Raw genomic sequence first — 18541 nt, forward strand, 5'->3', positions numbered from 1 at the left:
TCCACTCAAAAGATGTTAACTATTCAGAAGCAATTTTGATGCAAAAATGAAACAAAAAAAATATGCAAGAATGATTTGGGTTAAAAAAAACCTGGTTTGTAAGATACTAAATAAGCTGATTTTGCCCCAGTAAGAATGTAAAATCTGTAGTAAACTGTAACACTGCTTTTAAAATATTTACTGCCCCTGTGTGAGGAAAGATAAACTTCCCTTCCACATTAAAGATTTCCTTTAACCAAAATATTAATTAAAATATAAGCAGAGTTCATGTGAAATGTGCCATTTCTGGGAGATAGCTTCAAAAACCAGTAATTCCTTCCCCATTCTGTTTTTGCCTTTGCTCCAATGCAGGTAATGTTCCAGACAGAGGCTGCTCCACAACATGCGGGTTTTGATCAACGTGTAGATATGATGTGAAGCAGAGCCACAGAGAGACCAAGACAGGAAGCAACATGAGCAAGAAATCAACTGTTATTATTCCAAGTCAGTGCTGTTTGGAGGCTGATATTATCTTGGTGTATCCTAAACTATATGGATTAAGAGCAGAATATGGTGATAATTCATCAAACTATATCCTCAAGATTTGTGTACTTTTCTGTAGGTATCAATGATAAATTTATAAACTAACAAAATTACACAAGAAACATCTCTAGACTTAAATGTTCCTCATGAATGTGCAGCGAATTCCAAAGATCATGAATAAAATATAGTATGTTGTTGTTGGTTGCCATTTAGTCACTAAGTCATGTCTGATTCTTTTGTGGCCCCATGGATTGTAGCCCACTAGGTTCCTCTGCTTACGGTATTTTCCAGGCAAGAATACTGGAGTGGGTTGCCATTTCCTTCTCCAGTATAACACCCCCCAATCCAAATGTTCAGAAAGAAAACAACTATCACTTAAACAGTAACTGCTAGTAAATAAAGTGGAAACTGGTGAATAAAAGATATTTCTGTTCCACTGAATACACTGGTGAGTCTGGATAGAAGATGGGCCTGGAGCTGAGTACAGGAGTAAAAAATGCCAAGACATGACTCACTTTACAGAACAGAAAGAAGGATGCAGGGGAGTAGGAGAAACAGAGATGAAAAGAAACAATGAAAGAGCAATCAGAGACGGCCAAGATGAGGAGGACATATGTGGAGAGATAAAAAGATGGTCTTGGTGGGGCACCTAAAGAACTTTTTTTTTTAGCCATGCCTCGTGGCTTACAGGATTTGAGTTCCCCCACCAGGGACTGAACATGGGTCCTCTGCAGTGAAAATGCCAAGTTCTAACCACCAGACTGCCAGGGAACTCCCAGAAGAACTTTTAAGGCAGGTAAATACCGTTGCTGCTTATTTCATTCTCATTTCCATAAAGGCTGCCCACACAAAGGCCTTTTGTGAATGGGGTTCTTTGTTTTTGGTGTGTAAAATAACAGAAAGGGGCCAAATTCTATATTACTGCATAAAAGGGGCAGCAAAATAATCCACTGACAGAACTAATTCAGCAGATACAAGAACTCAGCATCAAAAAGAACCAGAAGAATATATATAAACTTCCTGAGAAAATGCAGGCATGATGATTAGGATTTTAGATGTTAACAAATAAGCTTGATGACTAAAAAAAGTTTCCCCCCAACTTTACTGAAGTATAATTGACAAATAAAAATTGTATGTATATATTTAAGGTGTACAACAAGATTTGATATACACATACATTGTGAAATGAGTATCACAATCTCATTAACACATGCATCACCTCACAGTGTTCTCTTTTTTTGTGTGTGATGAGCACATTTAAGAACTATTTATTCTTAGCAAACTTCAAATATGCATATAGTGTTAACTACAGTTACCATGCTATAATTAGATCCTCAGAACTTACTCATCTTAGAATGGAATATTAAGCTTTGAAAAATAGTTAATGTAAACAATGAGGCATGCCTCTTAAAACAGCCAAAATCTACAACACTGACAACATCAAATGCTGGCAAGGGCGTGGAGTAACAGGAGCTCTCACTCCTTCCTGGTGGGAACATATGCTGGTAGAGATAATCTGGCAGTTTCTTAAAAAACTTAACATACTCTCACCATACACTTCAACAAAAGCATTCTTTGATAATGCCTTCTTTGATAAATATTAAAAGCAGGATGATCCTAGCTTTGGGGTTGTAAACATCACTTTACAATTATTCTAGAATTCTCTAACTTCACTTCTAATGGTAACCTTCCTTTAAATATGGAACATATACATACATATTTACATTGCAGGGCAAAAACTGACATTAGGGTAATTTTAAAATATTAAAGCTAAATGACAGCTATCTGACAGTGCAAAATAATTATGACATTCTTCCATAAATAAAAACCTTGTAAAGAGTTAAGCCCACACAACTCACTTTTCAACTATGTATTCATTAGCACCAAAGCCTTAATTTAATAGTATAAAGCCAAAATGGAGGCTACTACTTTCTGATAACTCAGAGATAGAAGCAAAACAATGCAATTAAAGTATAAATAAAATCTAGGTTCCCAATGAAATGAATGCCTTCAAGTTATGAGAGTTCACCCAGAACTACACAACCGATAAAGCACCCACTAAAGGTTCATTTAACAGAGCATGCAGTCAAAATAATTTAGGCAGAAATATGTTTGGTCAAATTAAAAACAAATGTGAAATTGTACACATGTATGTTTAAAATCCATCTCACAGAATGCTCCTTTTGCCTATTTAAAATATTCCACTACAAATGTATATTGCTTTAAGTAAACCCAGTTAGCGAAAATGAGATCTATTAAGACAAATATGAGATTATATGACTTATTTTCAGTTTAATAGATACTTACTGGTTATAATGAAACATACTTCAAAACACTCACCTCATCATAGTGACTTTTTGCAAAGAGGAGTGCACACAGTTCTCCATAGAGTGCAGCTTTGTTTGCCTGCTGGCCATGTTTTGAGAGTTTATCCATATACGTCTGAGCTAACTTAAACGTTTCTTCACCCAAATGGTATTTGCAGTTTCCATTTCGCACATGAAGCAACCTGCAATTGCACAAATAATATGAGCCTATTTCTGATAGCTATTTTCTGTATGGTAGACTTGGTAACCTCTTACAGATGGCTACGTAGCACCCAAATGAGTTAAGGTTGCTGACAGAAGAACCGAGGCAGTACTGGAAAACAACTGTCCGGCCCAAGCTGGGACTGACTAATACTCAGAAAGAAGTACATGTTCATCCCAGAAAGCTGCCGATGGTTAATCTGATCCAACGCTGATTCCTTATCCTCTCTAAATACTCTGTATACTTTGTGCACTCATCATGTACTACATGTATTACTTAACTCTCTTTGTTCCAAATCCCAAAGTAATACAGTTATATTATAAAAAATTCGGAAAATAATGAAGACAATAAAGATCAACATGAAATGCTGTTACCTACCATTATATTCCATTCTTTTTTTCTAGTATATTCTGCAACCTTTGATCGGTTGCCGCTCATTTTATGTTGCTTTATAAAAATGCTTAATTCAATTATCTTTCCAGTAAGACGAGTTCACTGAAAACTGTGGTTACTGCCAGTTCTTTCTTTCATAACCTTTATCCTCTATGGTGGAAAAATACAGAATTCTTTACACACAAGTATCTGCAAAACCATGCTGATTATCTAGTGATATGTAAGAGTAGTAAAATGCTTTTAAGTCAGACTGAGGTCAAGATAGCAACAGGCTATACATCTGTACAGACCATATATGAGACAGAACACTGTGAGGACCCGACATATATTTAAGAATCTATTATGATGCTGGCTAAAACATTATGTCCATATATCATGCCAATATAATTTTATGAAAATGCTCAGCTCTGAGAGGGAACAAGGTATAAACATCATTTAAAAGAAAACCAAGTGGAAAAATAAATGAATGAAAACCAAGTAAAAAAAAAAAAGAAAAGAAAACCAAGTATGGAGAGGTTAGGAAGCACTCTTCAGGAGTATTAAATGAAACCCAGATACTTAATGTCTAATTTTTATATCTATTCCAAAAATACTAACAGATCAATGACCCAAGATGAGAAAGATGGTAAGAATCTTCTGATCTCTAGCTTTCTGTTGTATAGTCAGGAAAAAAGAGAGTAATTTTATTACTGTTTTTTAAAAAGTGTAGTTGATTTACTATATTGTGTTAATATAATTCCCCATGCTATACAGTAAGACCTGTTGTTTATCCATTCTATATATACCAGTTTGCATCTGCCAATCCCTCTCCCTCCCCCTAGGCAACCGCCGATCTGCTCTGAGGGAGAGCACTCTGGGGGGCTTTCCTGGTGGCCCAGTGGTTAAGACTCTGTGTGCGCCCAATGCAGGGCGCCCAGGCTTGATGCCTGGTCAGGGAACTAGATCCCATACGCTGCAAAGAAAGATCCGACATGCCAAAGTAAGACCCAGCATGGCCAAAAATAAAAAGAGTAATTCTAAACCATCAGGATTATTCAATAAGGTGGCACATTACACAATGTGCATCCTTCCAACACTCACCATACAATTAACTGCTTTTAGAAAAGACTAAAACCCTCATATAGAACAACATAGTATACCACTCTAATGGCAGAAAACAAAGAGGAACTAAACAGCCTCTTGATGAGGGTTAAAGAGGAAAGTGAAAAAGCTGGCTCAACATTCAAAAAACTAAATCATGGCATTCAGTCCCATCACTTCATGGCACATAGATGGGTGACAAGTGGAAACAGTGATAGATTTTATTTTCTTGTGCTCCAAAATCACTGTGACTATAGCCACAAAATTAAAAGATGCTTGCTCCTTGGAAGAAAAGCTATGACAAACCTAGATAGTGTATCAAAAAGCAGAGACATCACTTTGCTGACAAAGGTCTATATGTATAGTCAAAGCTATGGTTTTTCCAGTAGTCGTGTATGGATGTGAGACTTGGACCATAAAGAAAGTTGAGTGCCGAAGAACTGATGCTTTTGAATTGTGATGCTGGAGAAGACCCTTGAGAGTCCCTTAGACTGCAAGGAGATCAAACCAGTCAATCCTAAAGGAAATCAACCCTGAATACTTATTCTTAGGACTGATGCTAAAGCTGAAGCTCCAATATTTTGCCCACCTTATACCAAGAGTCAAATAAAACTCTGATACGGGGAAAGATTGAAAGAAAGAGGAGAAAGGGGTGGCAGAGGATGAGATGGTTAGAAAGCATCAATGACCCAATGGCCATGTGTTTGAGCAAACTCTGGGAGATAGTGAAGGACAAGGAGGCCTGACCTGCTGCAGTCCATGGGGTCGCAAAGAGACAGTGACGACTAAGTGACTGAACAACAGCAACAAGGTTAATCAAACATTCTGAATGAAGGATCTTTCATGACACCAAATTTCTTTTTCTTTTTTTCCCCATTTACTTATCTTAGTATTTATTTGGCTGTACCAGGTCTGAGTTGCAGTATGTGGGATGTTTACTTATGGCATGTAGGATCTTTTTTTTTCTTAGCTGTGGCGTGCAGGATCCAGTACCCTGACCAGGGACCGAACCTGGGCCTCCTGCACTGGGAGCATGGAGTCTTACCCACTGATCACCAGGGAAACCCCCAAATTTCAACTTAAAGAAAAAATACATGCAATTATCAGGCTATTCTAGAATGGTGAGTTGGTTAGATTTATATTTTAAAGCAGAAATATAAAAGTAGAAAAAAATATATGTTTTGGTATACAGACTTTTCATGCTAAAGTAATACAGAATAAAGACAGTGTCACTTGACAAATTGCTGATTTAATAACCCAGAGTTTGCAATGATCCCTGCCACAATGAAAAAAAGTGAAATCTAGTAAAGAGAGAAAGAATCTATGACCATCAGGAGCTTCATTCTAACTATGCAGGCAATATATAATGGGGAAGACAGCTTCTTCAATAAATGGTGTTGAGAAAATTGTACGGCAACACACAAAAGAATCAAACTGGACTACCTGTTCACACTATACACAAAACTAAATTCAAAACAGATTAAAGGCATCAGTGTGAGACCTGAAACCATAAAACTTCTAGAAGAAAACACAGGTAGTAAGCTCTCTAACATTAGTAATTTTTTCTGTTAATATGTCTCCTCAGGCAAGGGAAACAAAAGCACAAGTAAATACATGGGAACACAGCAAACTAAAAAGCTTTTGCACAGCAAAGAAAACTATCAAAAAACCAATTCAGGTCACCTACCGAATTGGAGAAGATAGTTGCAAACAATGTATCTGATAAGGGGTTAATATCCAAAATATACAAACAATCCACACAATATCACCAAAAAAAAGAACCTGATTGAAAAATGGGACAGAAGTTCCTGGGTATTTATCCAAAGAAAAACATTAATTAGAAAAGAGGTATGCACCCCTATGCTCACTGCAGCATTATTTACAATAGCCAAAATATGGGCATTACCTAAGCGCCCATCAATAGATGAATGGATAAAGAAGATGTGGTATATATACACAATAGAGTATTAGTCATAAGAAGGAATGAAACCTTGCCATCTACAATAACATGGCTGGACCTAGAGGGTATTATGTTAAGTGAAATGAGTCAGAGAGTAAAAGACAAATACTGAATGACTTCACTTGTACTTGTAATCTAAAAAACAAATGAACATTACAAACAGAAACAGAGTTACAGACACAGAGAATGAACAGGTGGTTGCCAGAGGGGAATGGAGTATACAAAGAAACAGGTGAAGGAGGTTGAGAGGTACAAACTTCTTGCTGCAAAAGAGTCACAGGTATGTCATGTACAATATGGGGAATACTGTCAATAAGTGTAATATCTCTGTATGGTGACACATTATAACTAGACTTATCTGGTGATCATTTTGAGATATATAGCAATATTAAATCACCATGTTGTGTAACAGAAACTAACATAGTATTGTGGATCAATTATACATTAAAAACAAACCCATGGAAAAAGATCAGATTTGCGATTAGCAAAGGTGGGAGGTGGGGGGAGAGGAAGTCAACGAAGGCAGACAAAAGTTACACGCTTCCAGTCATAAGATAAGTACAAAGGATGTTAATTTATAACATGATAAAAGAACATTACTGTATGTTAAACATATAAAAGTTGTTAAGCATCAATCCCAAGAATTTTCATCACAAGGAAAAAAAATTTTTTTTGTATTTCTTTAATATTGAACCTACATGAGGTAACAGATGCTCCTTAAACTTGTGATAATCACTTCACAATGAATCTAAGTCAAATCACTGTGTTGCACACCATCTTGAATGTATACAGTACTGTATGTCAGTTACATCTCAGGAAAACTAGAAGGGAAAGAACTTCATTCTAGTGGGGAACGGTGTAGGTAGGAAGACAGACATAAATAAGTAAGACATTTAAAGATAAATGCTATGAAGATGATAAAAAATAGGGTTATATGACCAAAACCTTCTTAACGGAGGGGCTTAGGGCAGACAGAATAGAATTCTTTTGTCTGTAGAAGTAACATCTGAGCTGACACTTAAATGTAAGAGGTAATCATGTGCAGATCTTGGGAAACATGTTCCCAACGAGTGCAAAGGCCCTGAGAAAGGGAAAATAATTCTGTCATAATCAAACAATAGTAAGAAAGCCAACATGCATGGAATATCATGAATAATGGATTATGTGAAAAGAGATAAAGTAGAGAAAAGTGAAAGTCAAAGTTGCTCAGTCCTGTCTGATTCTTTGCGACCCCTTGGACTACATGGTCCATGGAATTCTCCAAGCCAGAATACTGAAGTGGGTAAGCCTTTCCCTTCTCCAGAGGATCTTCCCAAACCAGGAATTGAACCCAGGTCTCTCGCATTGCAGGCGGATTCTTTGCCAGCTGAGCCACAAGGGAAGCCCGATAATACTGGAGTCGGTAGCCTATCCTTTCTCCAGCGGATCTTCCTGATCCAGGAATGGAACCAGGGCCTCCTGCATTGTAGGAGGATTCTTTACCAACTGAGCTATCGGGGAAGTCCAAAGTAGAAAAAAGAACGATTTTTATAGGGTCTAATTTGACATAGTAAGGCATTCTGGCTGCAAAAGTGAGTGAGATTATTTGATTTATGTTGTAGGACAACACAGTCTAATAAAACCGATTAAAATGTTCCATATCTGCTCTGCTCAATTTAGTAGCCACAAGTGGCTAATGAGTATCTGAAATATGCCCACTGTGACTAAGCACTGATTTTTAATTCTTAATGTTAAATAGTCACATGTGGTTAATGGTTACCATATTAAACAGTGAAATTTTAGAAAGACAGCTGTGGTTACAGTGGGCAGAATGGATTACAGTAAAGTTAAGACTGGAGGCAAGGCAACCCGGACAGGAGATTACAACAGTCCAGGAAAAAAAAAAAAAAACCTTGAGAAAAAAAGGGCTGGTATAAGAAATACAGATTTGATAGTTATCCAAATGGCTGAATGAGAAAAAAAAATTAAACTTAGAGAATGAAACATGCTCACCAATCATTTCTACAATACTAATAACTGCATTTCCAGCAAACTTCACTGTAGGTATTCTCCCTAAAAATAAGTTTCTGAAAATTAGTAACTGGCATATGATGGGGGTAGCAAACTTAAGTATTTCATGCTAGAAAAGCACAGCTGGATATTTTCTCCAGTCTCTGCTGATTATCTATTGAAACAAAAGGGCAAATTCAACATATGTAGACTCTTCAGGGTCTCTGTGTTCACCTGGGCTTAAAACGAGCAGGATGCAGAATCCAAGAAACTTCTGGTGCAATTGAGGATCTAATTCTGTCTCAGCGTTCAGCCTAAAGAAAAGGTAGGCTCTCAAGGTTCTCCAAACGTGACATAACCATTAAGCACAGCCTTTTAACAGTTTTTAAAGATAGATTTTCTTTTTTAGAGCTGTTTAAGGTTCACAGCAAAACTGAGAAGATAAACAGGCTTCCCGTATACCCACAGTCCCATAGTATTTTATTTTTATGACAACATAAAATCATAGCTACTTGATCAATAGCTATTATCAAAAGCAACCATTTGATTAGTTACTCATTGTTTGAAGTGGAAAATATACAAATCTAAAGGCCACGCCACTTTCCTCATAGCTCAGTTGGTAAAGAATCCGCCTGCAATGCAGGAGACCCCAGTTTGATCCCTGGGTCGGGAAGATGCGCTGGAGAAGGGATAGGCTACCCACTCCAATATTCTTGGGCTTCCCTTGTGGCTCAGCTGGTAAAGAATCCACCTGCAATGCGGCAGACCTGGGTTTGATCCCTGGGTTGGGAAGATCCCATGCAGAAGGGAAAGGCTACCCACTCCAGTATTCTAGGCTGGAGAATTCCATGGACAGTCCATGGGGTTGCAAAGAGTCAGACACGACTGAGCAACTTTCACTTCACAACCCCTGGTCAAAGGCCATGAGTTTATAAATATATTTACTGTAAGACTGAGCAAAATAACTAGTTTTAGACAGACATGACCAAAGGATGTTAAAAGTAAACCTGAAGGGAAAAAAAAAATTCTCTCCTGCTTATCCAAGTGTATTTTTCTATGAATCATTGAAAAATTTTGGAAATAAATGATAAACTGAAAGGGGAGGGTTGGATAATAAAAATAAAGACTGGTGGAGCTTTTTATCATTGTGGTGAAATGTGTAACATGAAATTTGCCATGTTAACCATTTTAAAATGTACAACTCGGTGGCATTCATTTTATTTACCATATTGTATGGCCATCTTGCATTTCCATAACATTTTCATCATCCCAGACACTCTATAATATACAATAGCTTCCCATTCTCTCTGTACATCCCCCAGCTCCTGGTAACCTCAATCTACTTCTTGTTTCCATAAATTTATCTATTCTAGATATTTAAGTAAAATCAAACAGTATTTGTGTTTTTGTATCTTATTTCACTTAGAATATTACTTTCAAAACTTACCTATATTGTAGCATATATCAAAATTGGTTGAATATTATTTTGTTGTATACCCACAACTGACCCTTGAACAAGAAGAAGGAAATGGCAACCCATTCCAGTATTCTTGCCTGGAGAATCCCATGGACAGAGGAGCCTGGTGGGATGTTGTCCATGGTGTCGCACAGAGTCAGACACAGCTGAAGCAACTGAGCATGCATGTATGCATTGGAGAAGGAAATGGCAACCCACTCCAGTATTCTTGCCTGGAGAATCCCAGGGACAGAGGAGCCCAGTGGGCTGCCATCTGTGGGGTCACACAGGGTTGGACACGACTGAAGTGACTTAGCAGCAGCAGCAGACCCTTGAACAATGTGGAGGTTGGGGCACTGACCATTTAGGGCAGTAAAAAAAAAAAAAAACCCTCATATAAGTTTACAGTCAGGCCTTTGTATCCATGGATTCAACCAAGAGTAGACCATGTAGTACTGTATTGTGTATGTACTGAAAAAAAAAAAAATCTTGTGTATTAAGTGGACACTCAACAGTTCAAACCCACTTTGCTCAAGGGTTCTTTTGTCAACGGATACTTGAGTCATTTCTACGTTTTGACCACTGTGAAACATTCTGCAATGATCACTAGCATACAGGTATCTGTTTGCGTTCCAGTTTTCAATTCTTTGGGATACATATACCTAGGACTGAAACTGCTGGGTTATATGGTAATTTTTGTGCTCATCTTTTAAAGAAACCACCAAACTACTCCACAGCAGCTGCTCTGTTTTACATTTTCATTAGCAATGCATGAGGATTCTAGTTTTGCCACATTTTAAAATCATTTTTAAAATTTTCCTTCTGGTCCTGGACTTTTCTGATTTCTGATTCAATCGATTTGCTATAGATTTCATTAAGAATTTCTATTTTTTACTTGGCTCAGTTTAGGTAACTGTGTATTTCTAAGAAATACCTATCTGGTGTGATTTTAATTTTAAATGGGGGAGCAAAGCACTGTGAGAGGAGGCAGATACTGCTGGTTCCCGAACCAAGGCATTTTCCTCATCTCATGCTTATTGGTAGAACCCTGATTTTCTGAGGCACTGACTCCTTTCTTGTAGGAGTCATGAGTAAATCATTAGTTTAACCCAATCCTAACACAGCAATCCTATTCAGATTGCCAGTGATTGATTGCCAGAGGTAAACAAATGATCTAGCTCTGCCTAATGAGACACAAGGGCAGGTCAGCTTGGTGATTTCCAAGAAAGGCTCTTTTGTCATCAGAGATAAAATACAGTCTTTCTTCTACTGGACAATGTGGAATCTGCATGGGATACCTCAAACCACAAGAGCATTCTTACAACCAGTGGAGATAGAGGAGTCAAAAGATGGGGAAAACCTAGTGCCCTGATAACCTCTATGAATTCTGAATTGACCTAATTTGGAGATACTCGACTTTTACATATATTTTTTTAAATCAAATTCTGTGTTTTTAGGGTGTACTGCTTACGTGCATATGTGTGTGCATGCTCAGTCAGGTCTGACTCACTGTGACCCCATGGACAGTAGCCCATCAAGCTCCTCTGTCCAAGCCATAGAGGGCTGCTATCTTAAATTTGCTATACCTGGGTTTGTGACCTTTTTGTTTGTGGACTGTATGTTTTATTATCAACATACTTTTCAATCAACTAACTTTTTTTATACTGAATTCTGCTTTTATTGTTGATATTACTGTTTGAGGCTATTTTCTTTTAACAGTATATAGCTGGGTTTCATTTTTTCACCTTCTTGGCAGTCACCATCTCTAGATAGGGGAATTGAGCCCATTTACATGTGCTGTGATGACACTTGTATTTGGTTTTGTTTCACATTTTTCATTTAGCATACTTAGTTATGTCCTCTATTCTCTTTGCTTATATCTTGCTTGGACAAGTCTTCAATAATTCTTACCACTTTATTCTAATTTGGAATGTCTATCATATCTTTCCATTAATCAATTTATTATACACCCCTTCCTAAGCACTGACAATGCCCCAACCAGTAATGCTGAAGAAGCTGAAGTTGAATGGTTCTATGAAGACCTACAAGACCTTTTAGAACTAACACCCAAAAAAGATGTCCTTTTCATTATAGGGGACTGGAATGCAGAAGTAGGAAGTCAAGAAACACCTGGCTGCTGCTGCTGCTGCTAAGTCGCTTCAGCCGTGTCTGACTCTGTGCGACCCCACAGACGGCAGCCCACCAGGCTCCGCCGTCCCTGGGATTCTCCAGGCAAGAACACTGGAGTGGGTTGCCATTTCCTTCTCTAATGCATGGAAGTGAAAAGTGAAAGTGAAGTCACTCACTCGTATCCGACTCTTAGCGATCCCATGGACTGCAGCCTACCAGGCTCCTCCATCCATGGGATTTTCCAGGCAAGCAACACTTGGGAGTAACAGGCAAATTTGGCCTTGGAGTACAGAATGAAGCAGGGCAAAGGCTAACAGAGTTTTGCCAAGAGAACGCACTGGTCATAGCAAACACCCTCTTCCAACAACACAAGAGAAGACTCTACACATGGACATCACCAGATGGTCGACACCGAAATCAGATTGATTATATTCTTTGCAGCCAAAGATGGAGAAGCTCTACACAGCCAGCAAAAACAAGACCAGGAGCTGACTGTGGCTCAGATCACGAACTCCTTATAGCCAAATTCAGACTTAAATTGAAGAAAGTAGGGAAAACCACTAGACCATTCAGCTATGACCTAAATCAAATCCCTTATGATTATGTAGTGGAGGTGAGAAATAGATTCAAGGGACTAGATCTGATGGACAGAGTGCCAGATGAACTATGGACGGAGGTTCATGACACTGTACAGGAGACAGGGATCAAGACCATCCCCATGGAAAAGAAATGCAAAAAAAGCAAAATGGCTGTCTGAGGAGGCCTTACAAATAGCTGGGAAAAGGAGAGAAGCGAAAAGCAAAGGCTAAAAGGAAAGATATTCCTATTTGAATGCAGAGTTCCAAAGAATAGCAAGGAGAGATAAGAAAGCCTTCCTCAGCAATCAATGCAAGAAATAGAGGAAAACGACAGAATGGGAAAGGCTAGAGATCTCTTCAAGAAAATTAGAGATACCAAGGGAACATTTCATGCAAAGATGGGCTCGATAAAGGACAGAAATGGTATGGACCTAACAGAAGCAGAAGACATTAAGAAGAGGTGGCAAGAATACACAGAAGAACTGTACAAAAAAGATCTTCATGACCCAGATAATCACGATGGTGTGATCACTCACCTAGAGCCAGACATCCTGGAATGTGAAGTCAAGTGGGCCTTAGAAAGCATCACTACGAACAAAGCTAGTGGAGGTGATGGAATTCCAGTTGAGCTATTTCAAATCCTCAAAGATGATGCTGTGAAAGTGCTGCACTCAATATGCCAGCAAATTTGGAAAACTCAGCAGTGGCCACAGGACTGGAAAAGGTCAGTTTTCATTCCAATCCCAAAGAAAGGCAATGCCAAAGAATGCTCAAAACTACCGCAAAATTGCACTCATCTCACATGCTAGTAAAGTAATGCTCAAAATTCTCCAAGCCAGACTTCAGCCATATGTGAACTGTGAACTTCCAGATGTTCAAGTTGGTTTTAGAAAAGGCAGAGGAACCAGAGATCAAATGGCCAACATCCGCTGGATCATCGGAAAAGCAAGAAGAGTTCCAGAAAAACATCTATTTCTGCTTTATTGACTATGCCAAAGCCTTTGACTGTGTGGATCACAATAAACTGTGGAAAATTCTGAAAGAGATGGGAATACCAGACCACCTGACCTGCCTCTTGAGAAACCTGTATGCAGGTCAGGAAGCAACAGTTAGAACTGGACATGGAACACCAGACTGGTTCCAAATAGGAAAAGGAGTACGTCAAGGCTGTATATTGTCACTCTGCTTATTTAACTCATATGCAGAGTACTTCATGAGAAATGCTGGGCTGGAGGAAGCACAAGCTGGGATCAAGATTGCCGAAAGAAATATCAATAACCTCAGATATGCAGATGACACCACCCTTATGGCAGAAAGTGAAGAAGAACTAAAAAGGCTCTTGATGAAAGTGAAAGAGGAGAGTGAAAAAGTTGGCTTAAAGCTCAACGTTCAGAAAACTAAGATCATGGCATCTAGTCCCATCATTTCATGGGAAATGGATGGGGAAACAGTGGGAACAGTGTCAGACTTTATTTTGGGGGGCTCCAAAATCACTGCAGATGGTGACTGCAGCCATGAAATTAAAAGACGCTTACTCCTTGGAAGGAAGGTTATGACTAACCTAGATAGCATGTTAAAAAGCAGAGACATTACTTTGCCAACAAAGGTCCTATAGTCAAAGCTATGGTTTTTCCAGTAGTCATGTACAGATGTGAGAGTTGGACGGTGAAGAAAGCTGAGCGCCGAAGAATTGACGCTTTTGAACCGTGGTGTTGGAGAAGATTCTTGAGAGTCCCTTGGACTGCAAGGAGGTCCAACCAGTCCATCCTAAAGGAGATCAGTCCTGGGTGTTCATTGGAAGGACTGATGTTGAAGCTGAAATTCCAGTACTTTGGCCACTTCATGTGAAGAGTTGACTCATTGGAAAAGACCCTGATGCTGGGAAGGATTGGGGGCAGGAGGAGAAGGGGACGACAGAGGATGAGATGGCTGGATGGCATCACCGATTCGATGGATATGAGTTTGGGTAAACTCTGGGAGTAGGTGATGGACAGGGAGTCCTGGCGTGCTGCGATTCATGGGGTTGCAAAGAGTCGGACACGACTGAGCGACTGAACTGAACTGAACTGAAGCACTGACAATGTTTGAACATTAAATAATGATAGCCATTCATATTCCCCTCACCAAGATGAGACTTTTATAATACTTCCTTATAGTACTACATTTTTCCAAATACATACTTTTAAAATACATACTTTAAAATTTTCCAAATACATCAGGCTATCATATATGCCCAGTATAAAGCAACCTGAACATAATAATATCAGCCTCCACCTTCCATCCAAAAAGGTTTTCTGCCAACTTGAACACACTAAGTTTTAGGGATATATATGATAAAATCTTGAAATCTCTAATATTTAAATCATCTTTATAAAAATTTAAAACCTAAATTTTTAAAACTTACTTCTCTTCTTTGCAATTTATGAAATGTTACCCAACTATTCACATGCATCTTAAAACATTTACTTTCATCATCAAAGTACTTTTTGAATCATCTAACAGTTTTTCAGAGTAAAACATTTTCACTTGTTTGAAAATTAGCACTTTTGAGTCTGGTATAATGTCACTAGAAATTTTATCCAACGGTACCATCAACCATTTGCAAAGAATTAAGACCACTGGGCTTTCTCATTCCACCTAAGACAAGTGGACATCCATAATTTCTGCAACCAAACCACTTAATCCATCACATTTCAAAGAAATATTCAAGAAGCCAGTTAATACAGATATCTAACACAACTATTAAATCTATTAAATTCCAATAATTTCTTTTCTTCCTTTCTCTCTGGCTGCACGGGGTCTTCCTTGTTGCTTGCAGGCTTTCTCTAGTTGTGGTGCACAGGCATCTCACTGCAGTGGCTTCTCTCATTGTGGAGCAGGTGCTCTAGGGCACACAGGCTTCAGTAGTTGCAGCACGTGGTTTCAGGAGCTGTGACACTTGGGCTTCAGTAGTTGCCTCACATGAACTATAGAGCACAGGATCTGTAGTTGCGGCGCATGGGCTTAGCTGCCCCAGGGCATGTGGAATCTTCCTCGACCAGGGATCGAACCTGTTTCCCCTGCACTGGCAGGCAGATTCTTAACCACTGGACGGACCACTAGGTAAGTTTTTCATTACTTTCTTAAATAGAAAATTCAGGCAGGTGATCTCTATGAGCTTCCCGATGCTGGTACAGGCTAAGTTTTCAGGCTAACGTTTCTTTCCCAAATAGTATTTTGTTGTTCAAAACAACAGACTTGAAAGAACATCTCATAATATGGGGGGCTTTGTAAGGCAACTCTTGTCAATTTTCAGGTGGAAAAAGAAAATCATCTTACATTTAATAGTAGGTGGTAACTGAGAATTTGTTATTTCCTTATTTTTAGAAAATATTTATTTCTTTGGCTATACCAGGTCTTGGTTGAGGCACTCAGATCTTTGATCTTCCTTGTGGAACGCTGGATCTTTCAGTTGCAGCATGTGGGATCTATTTCCCAACCAGGGACTGAACCCACACCTCCTGCACTGGGAGCTTGGAGTCTTAGCCACTGAACCACTAGGGAAATCCTTGTTTTTCTATTTCTATAATTTCATTTCCAGTTTGAAAAAAAAATCCTTATGTAAGACATATTACAAACTCATAATTTGTTCTTCATGCTCTTTCTACTCCATTATGTCTAGTATATATTACAACACTTACTGCTTATCACTATTTCTACACTATCTTCCCCTACCTTGAGATTTGCTATTACTGAACTTTTATCTGGTTAGAAAAATTTCTTGACTATTTTCCTTAGAAAAAGAACATGGAGGTATATTTGGTCTCTATACACTTGAAAAATTTGAATTTTATCCTGAATGTTGTATAGTATTTTCAGAGTAATTGAGATACTGCTATTGACTCCTAGCTTCTAATTTCTACTTATTCTTAGATTTCAAGAAATTCATCTTCCTAGGGCTCAGGGTTCTTTCTTCAATTTAGATTCAAGTCTTTTCCTCTCGGTTTGGCAAGTTCAATTTTTCACTTAAAATCCCCCAAATATACCAAAATAATAACTGTAGTTATTTCTGGGCAGCAGGGTTACAGATCATATTTATTTTCTTCTTCATAGATTTCTGAATGTTTTCGATTTGTTTGGTAACTGACACATGCATACACAGAACAAAGTTACTAAATAGAAAAAAATTAAAGAAACTAAGTCGTGTCTTCAAGGAAAAAAACAAAGACTGAGAAATGGTACCAGGTTTAACAAGATGAGTCTCCAGCATCTGCTCTATACTGCTTCCATTCCAGCCCCAGATTAGAAACTGATTTTGTGCTATTAAATTTAAATACACACTCTTAGATTAGGCTCAAAACTTCTGGGGCTGGGTAAAGGATTTCATTAGCATCTGTTCTCCAAAACAGAGTTTTCCAAACTCAAAAGCTAAGAATAACTTAATCTTTTCTTCAAACAATACTACTATAATACTAAAAATTTTATTTATACCTATCATGACCAAGAATTTATAAAGTATAGCTGTGCCGAAGCCAATTTTATTCTGAAATTTCAAATTCTTAAGAGCAAGATGTCTAGGTATACAGGCAGTAAGCTAGTATTATAAATAGTTCTGTTTCTTGGCACAGGCGTTTTTCTATTCGTATGTGCTTGTTCTAAAGACAGCCAAAACAGTAACTGAATTGATAGTAACCTATCCAATATTTTCCTCTCTTCTCATTCCTTAATGTAGACCCATGAGTTCATTTGGAGCAGTAAAATACAATTAAAAACATTCTGACCACATTATACTGGTTGGAGGATATGCAGAGTCTGTCCCAGCTTTCTAGTTTCAAAGAGAGGTAAGCAAAGAAGACCAGGCCCAGGCTTCTGAGAAAACTATTTTTTCTGTCTGAAAAAAAGAACTCAGCTGGCATGAGCCTTCTGCCCTTCTCCTTGCCTGTAACATTTACAAACATAATGAACTACATGCTAAAGTTGATAAAAAACCACAAAGAGAAGAGGAGCCCCGGTCCTAGGAGAAAATAAAATCTTTTGGTTATATTGATGTAAAACTTATGTAAGAGCCTTAAAATCAGACAGACAAGAGAAATGTTAGTTATCCAGAAGAAACAAATCTTCTGACTTCGTGAGTAAAAGGCAAGCATATGTAAGAAGAAAATGTTATACCTGTGGGTCAAAAGACTGCTTGCTATGAAAGAGGAATCTACAATGACATCATACAAAATGGATTTTTTAAAATTCTAAGTTAACTAGTTCATACACAAAGAAACATTTAGCTAACCCCTAAAATTCCATATGATATAGTCTAGCCTCCTATTCCTAGGACAGGCAGAAGTGTAGAAGAAAGATGACACATATTATTTTTTATCAGTACTACAAAGTATAGGCCCAATAATCAATCCCTTTATAGCTTCTGCACACAATTATTATTATTATTATCATTATTATTATTATTATTATTGGGGCTTCCCTGGTGTCTCAGATGGTAAAGAATTCGCCTGCAATGCTGGAGACCAGAGTTCGATCCCTGGGTCAGGAAGATTCCTCTGAAGAAGGGAATGGCAACCCACTCCAGTATTCTTGCCTGGAGAACTCCATGGACAGAAGAACCTGGTGGGCTACAATTATTGGGGTTGCAATTATTACTATAATTTATCATAAAATATCTCTGGGCAATTGTCCTAAGCTTCTAAAATATTATTTATAACTAAGTTTCCACATTATAAAATTAACTTCAGGATTTGAAGCTAATACAAGTGAGCCCTGTATAAAACAGTAATAATAACCTCAAAAGACTGAGCAGAGAGCATTAGTAAATGTTAACATAAATCAACAATGGTTTTATGTAAAAGAACCTATATTTCAGCTCTCAAGAGGTTCAGATTTAATTAACTCATCTCTAACATACAAAAGAAATAGCAT

At 38.1% G+C, this 18541-nt stretch overlaps 1 protein-coding gene across 1 annotated transcript in view; it reads right to left on the reverse strand.

Moving 5' to 3' along the window:
• APPBP2 (amyloid beta precursor protein binding protein 2) overlaps nt 1–18541 on the reverse strand; it is a 61359-nt gene that overhangs the window by 15224 nt on the left and 27594 nt on the right. The window contains exon 5 of the mRNA XM_081584988.1: nt 2863–3031. Within this exon, the coding sequence (XP_081441114.1) occupies nt 2863–3031 (169 nt within the window). The remainder of the gene's footprint in view (nt 1–2862; nt 3032–18541) is intronic.

The sequence above is a fragment of the Giraffa tippelskirchi genome, chromosome 3, assembly GCF_054371585.1.
Source record: "Giraffa tippelskirchi isolate mGirTip1 chromosome 3, T2T-mGirTip1v1.2.pri, whole genome shotgun sequence".
In the NCBI taxonomy this organism is placed as follows: domain Eukaryota; kingdom Metazoa; phylum Chordata; class Mammalia; order Artiodactyla; family Giraffidae; genus Giraffa; species Giraffa tippelskirchi.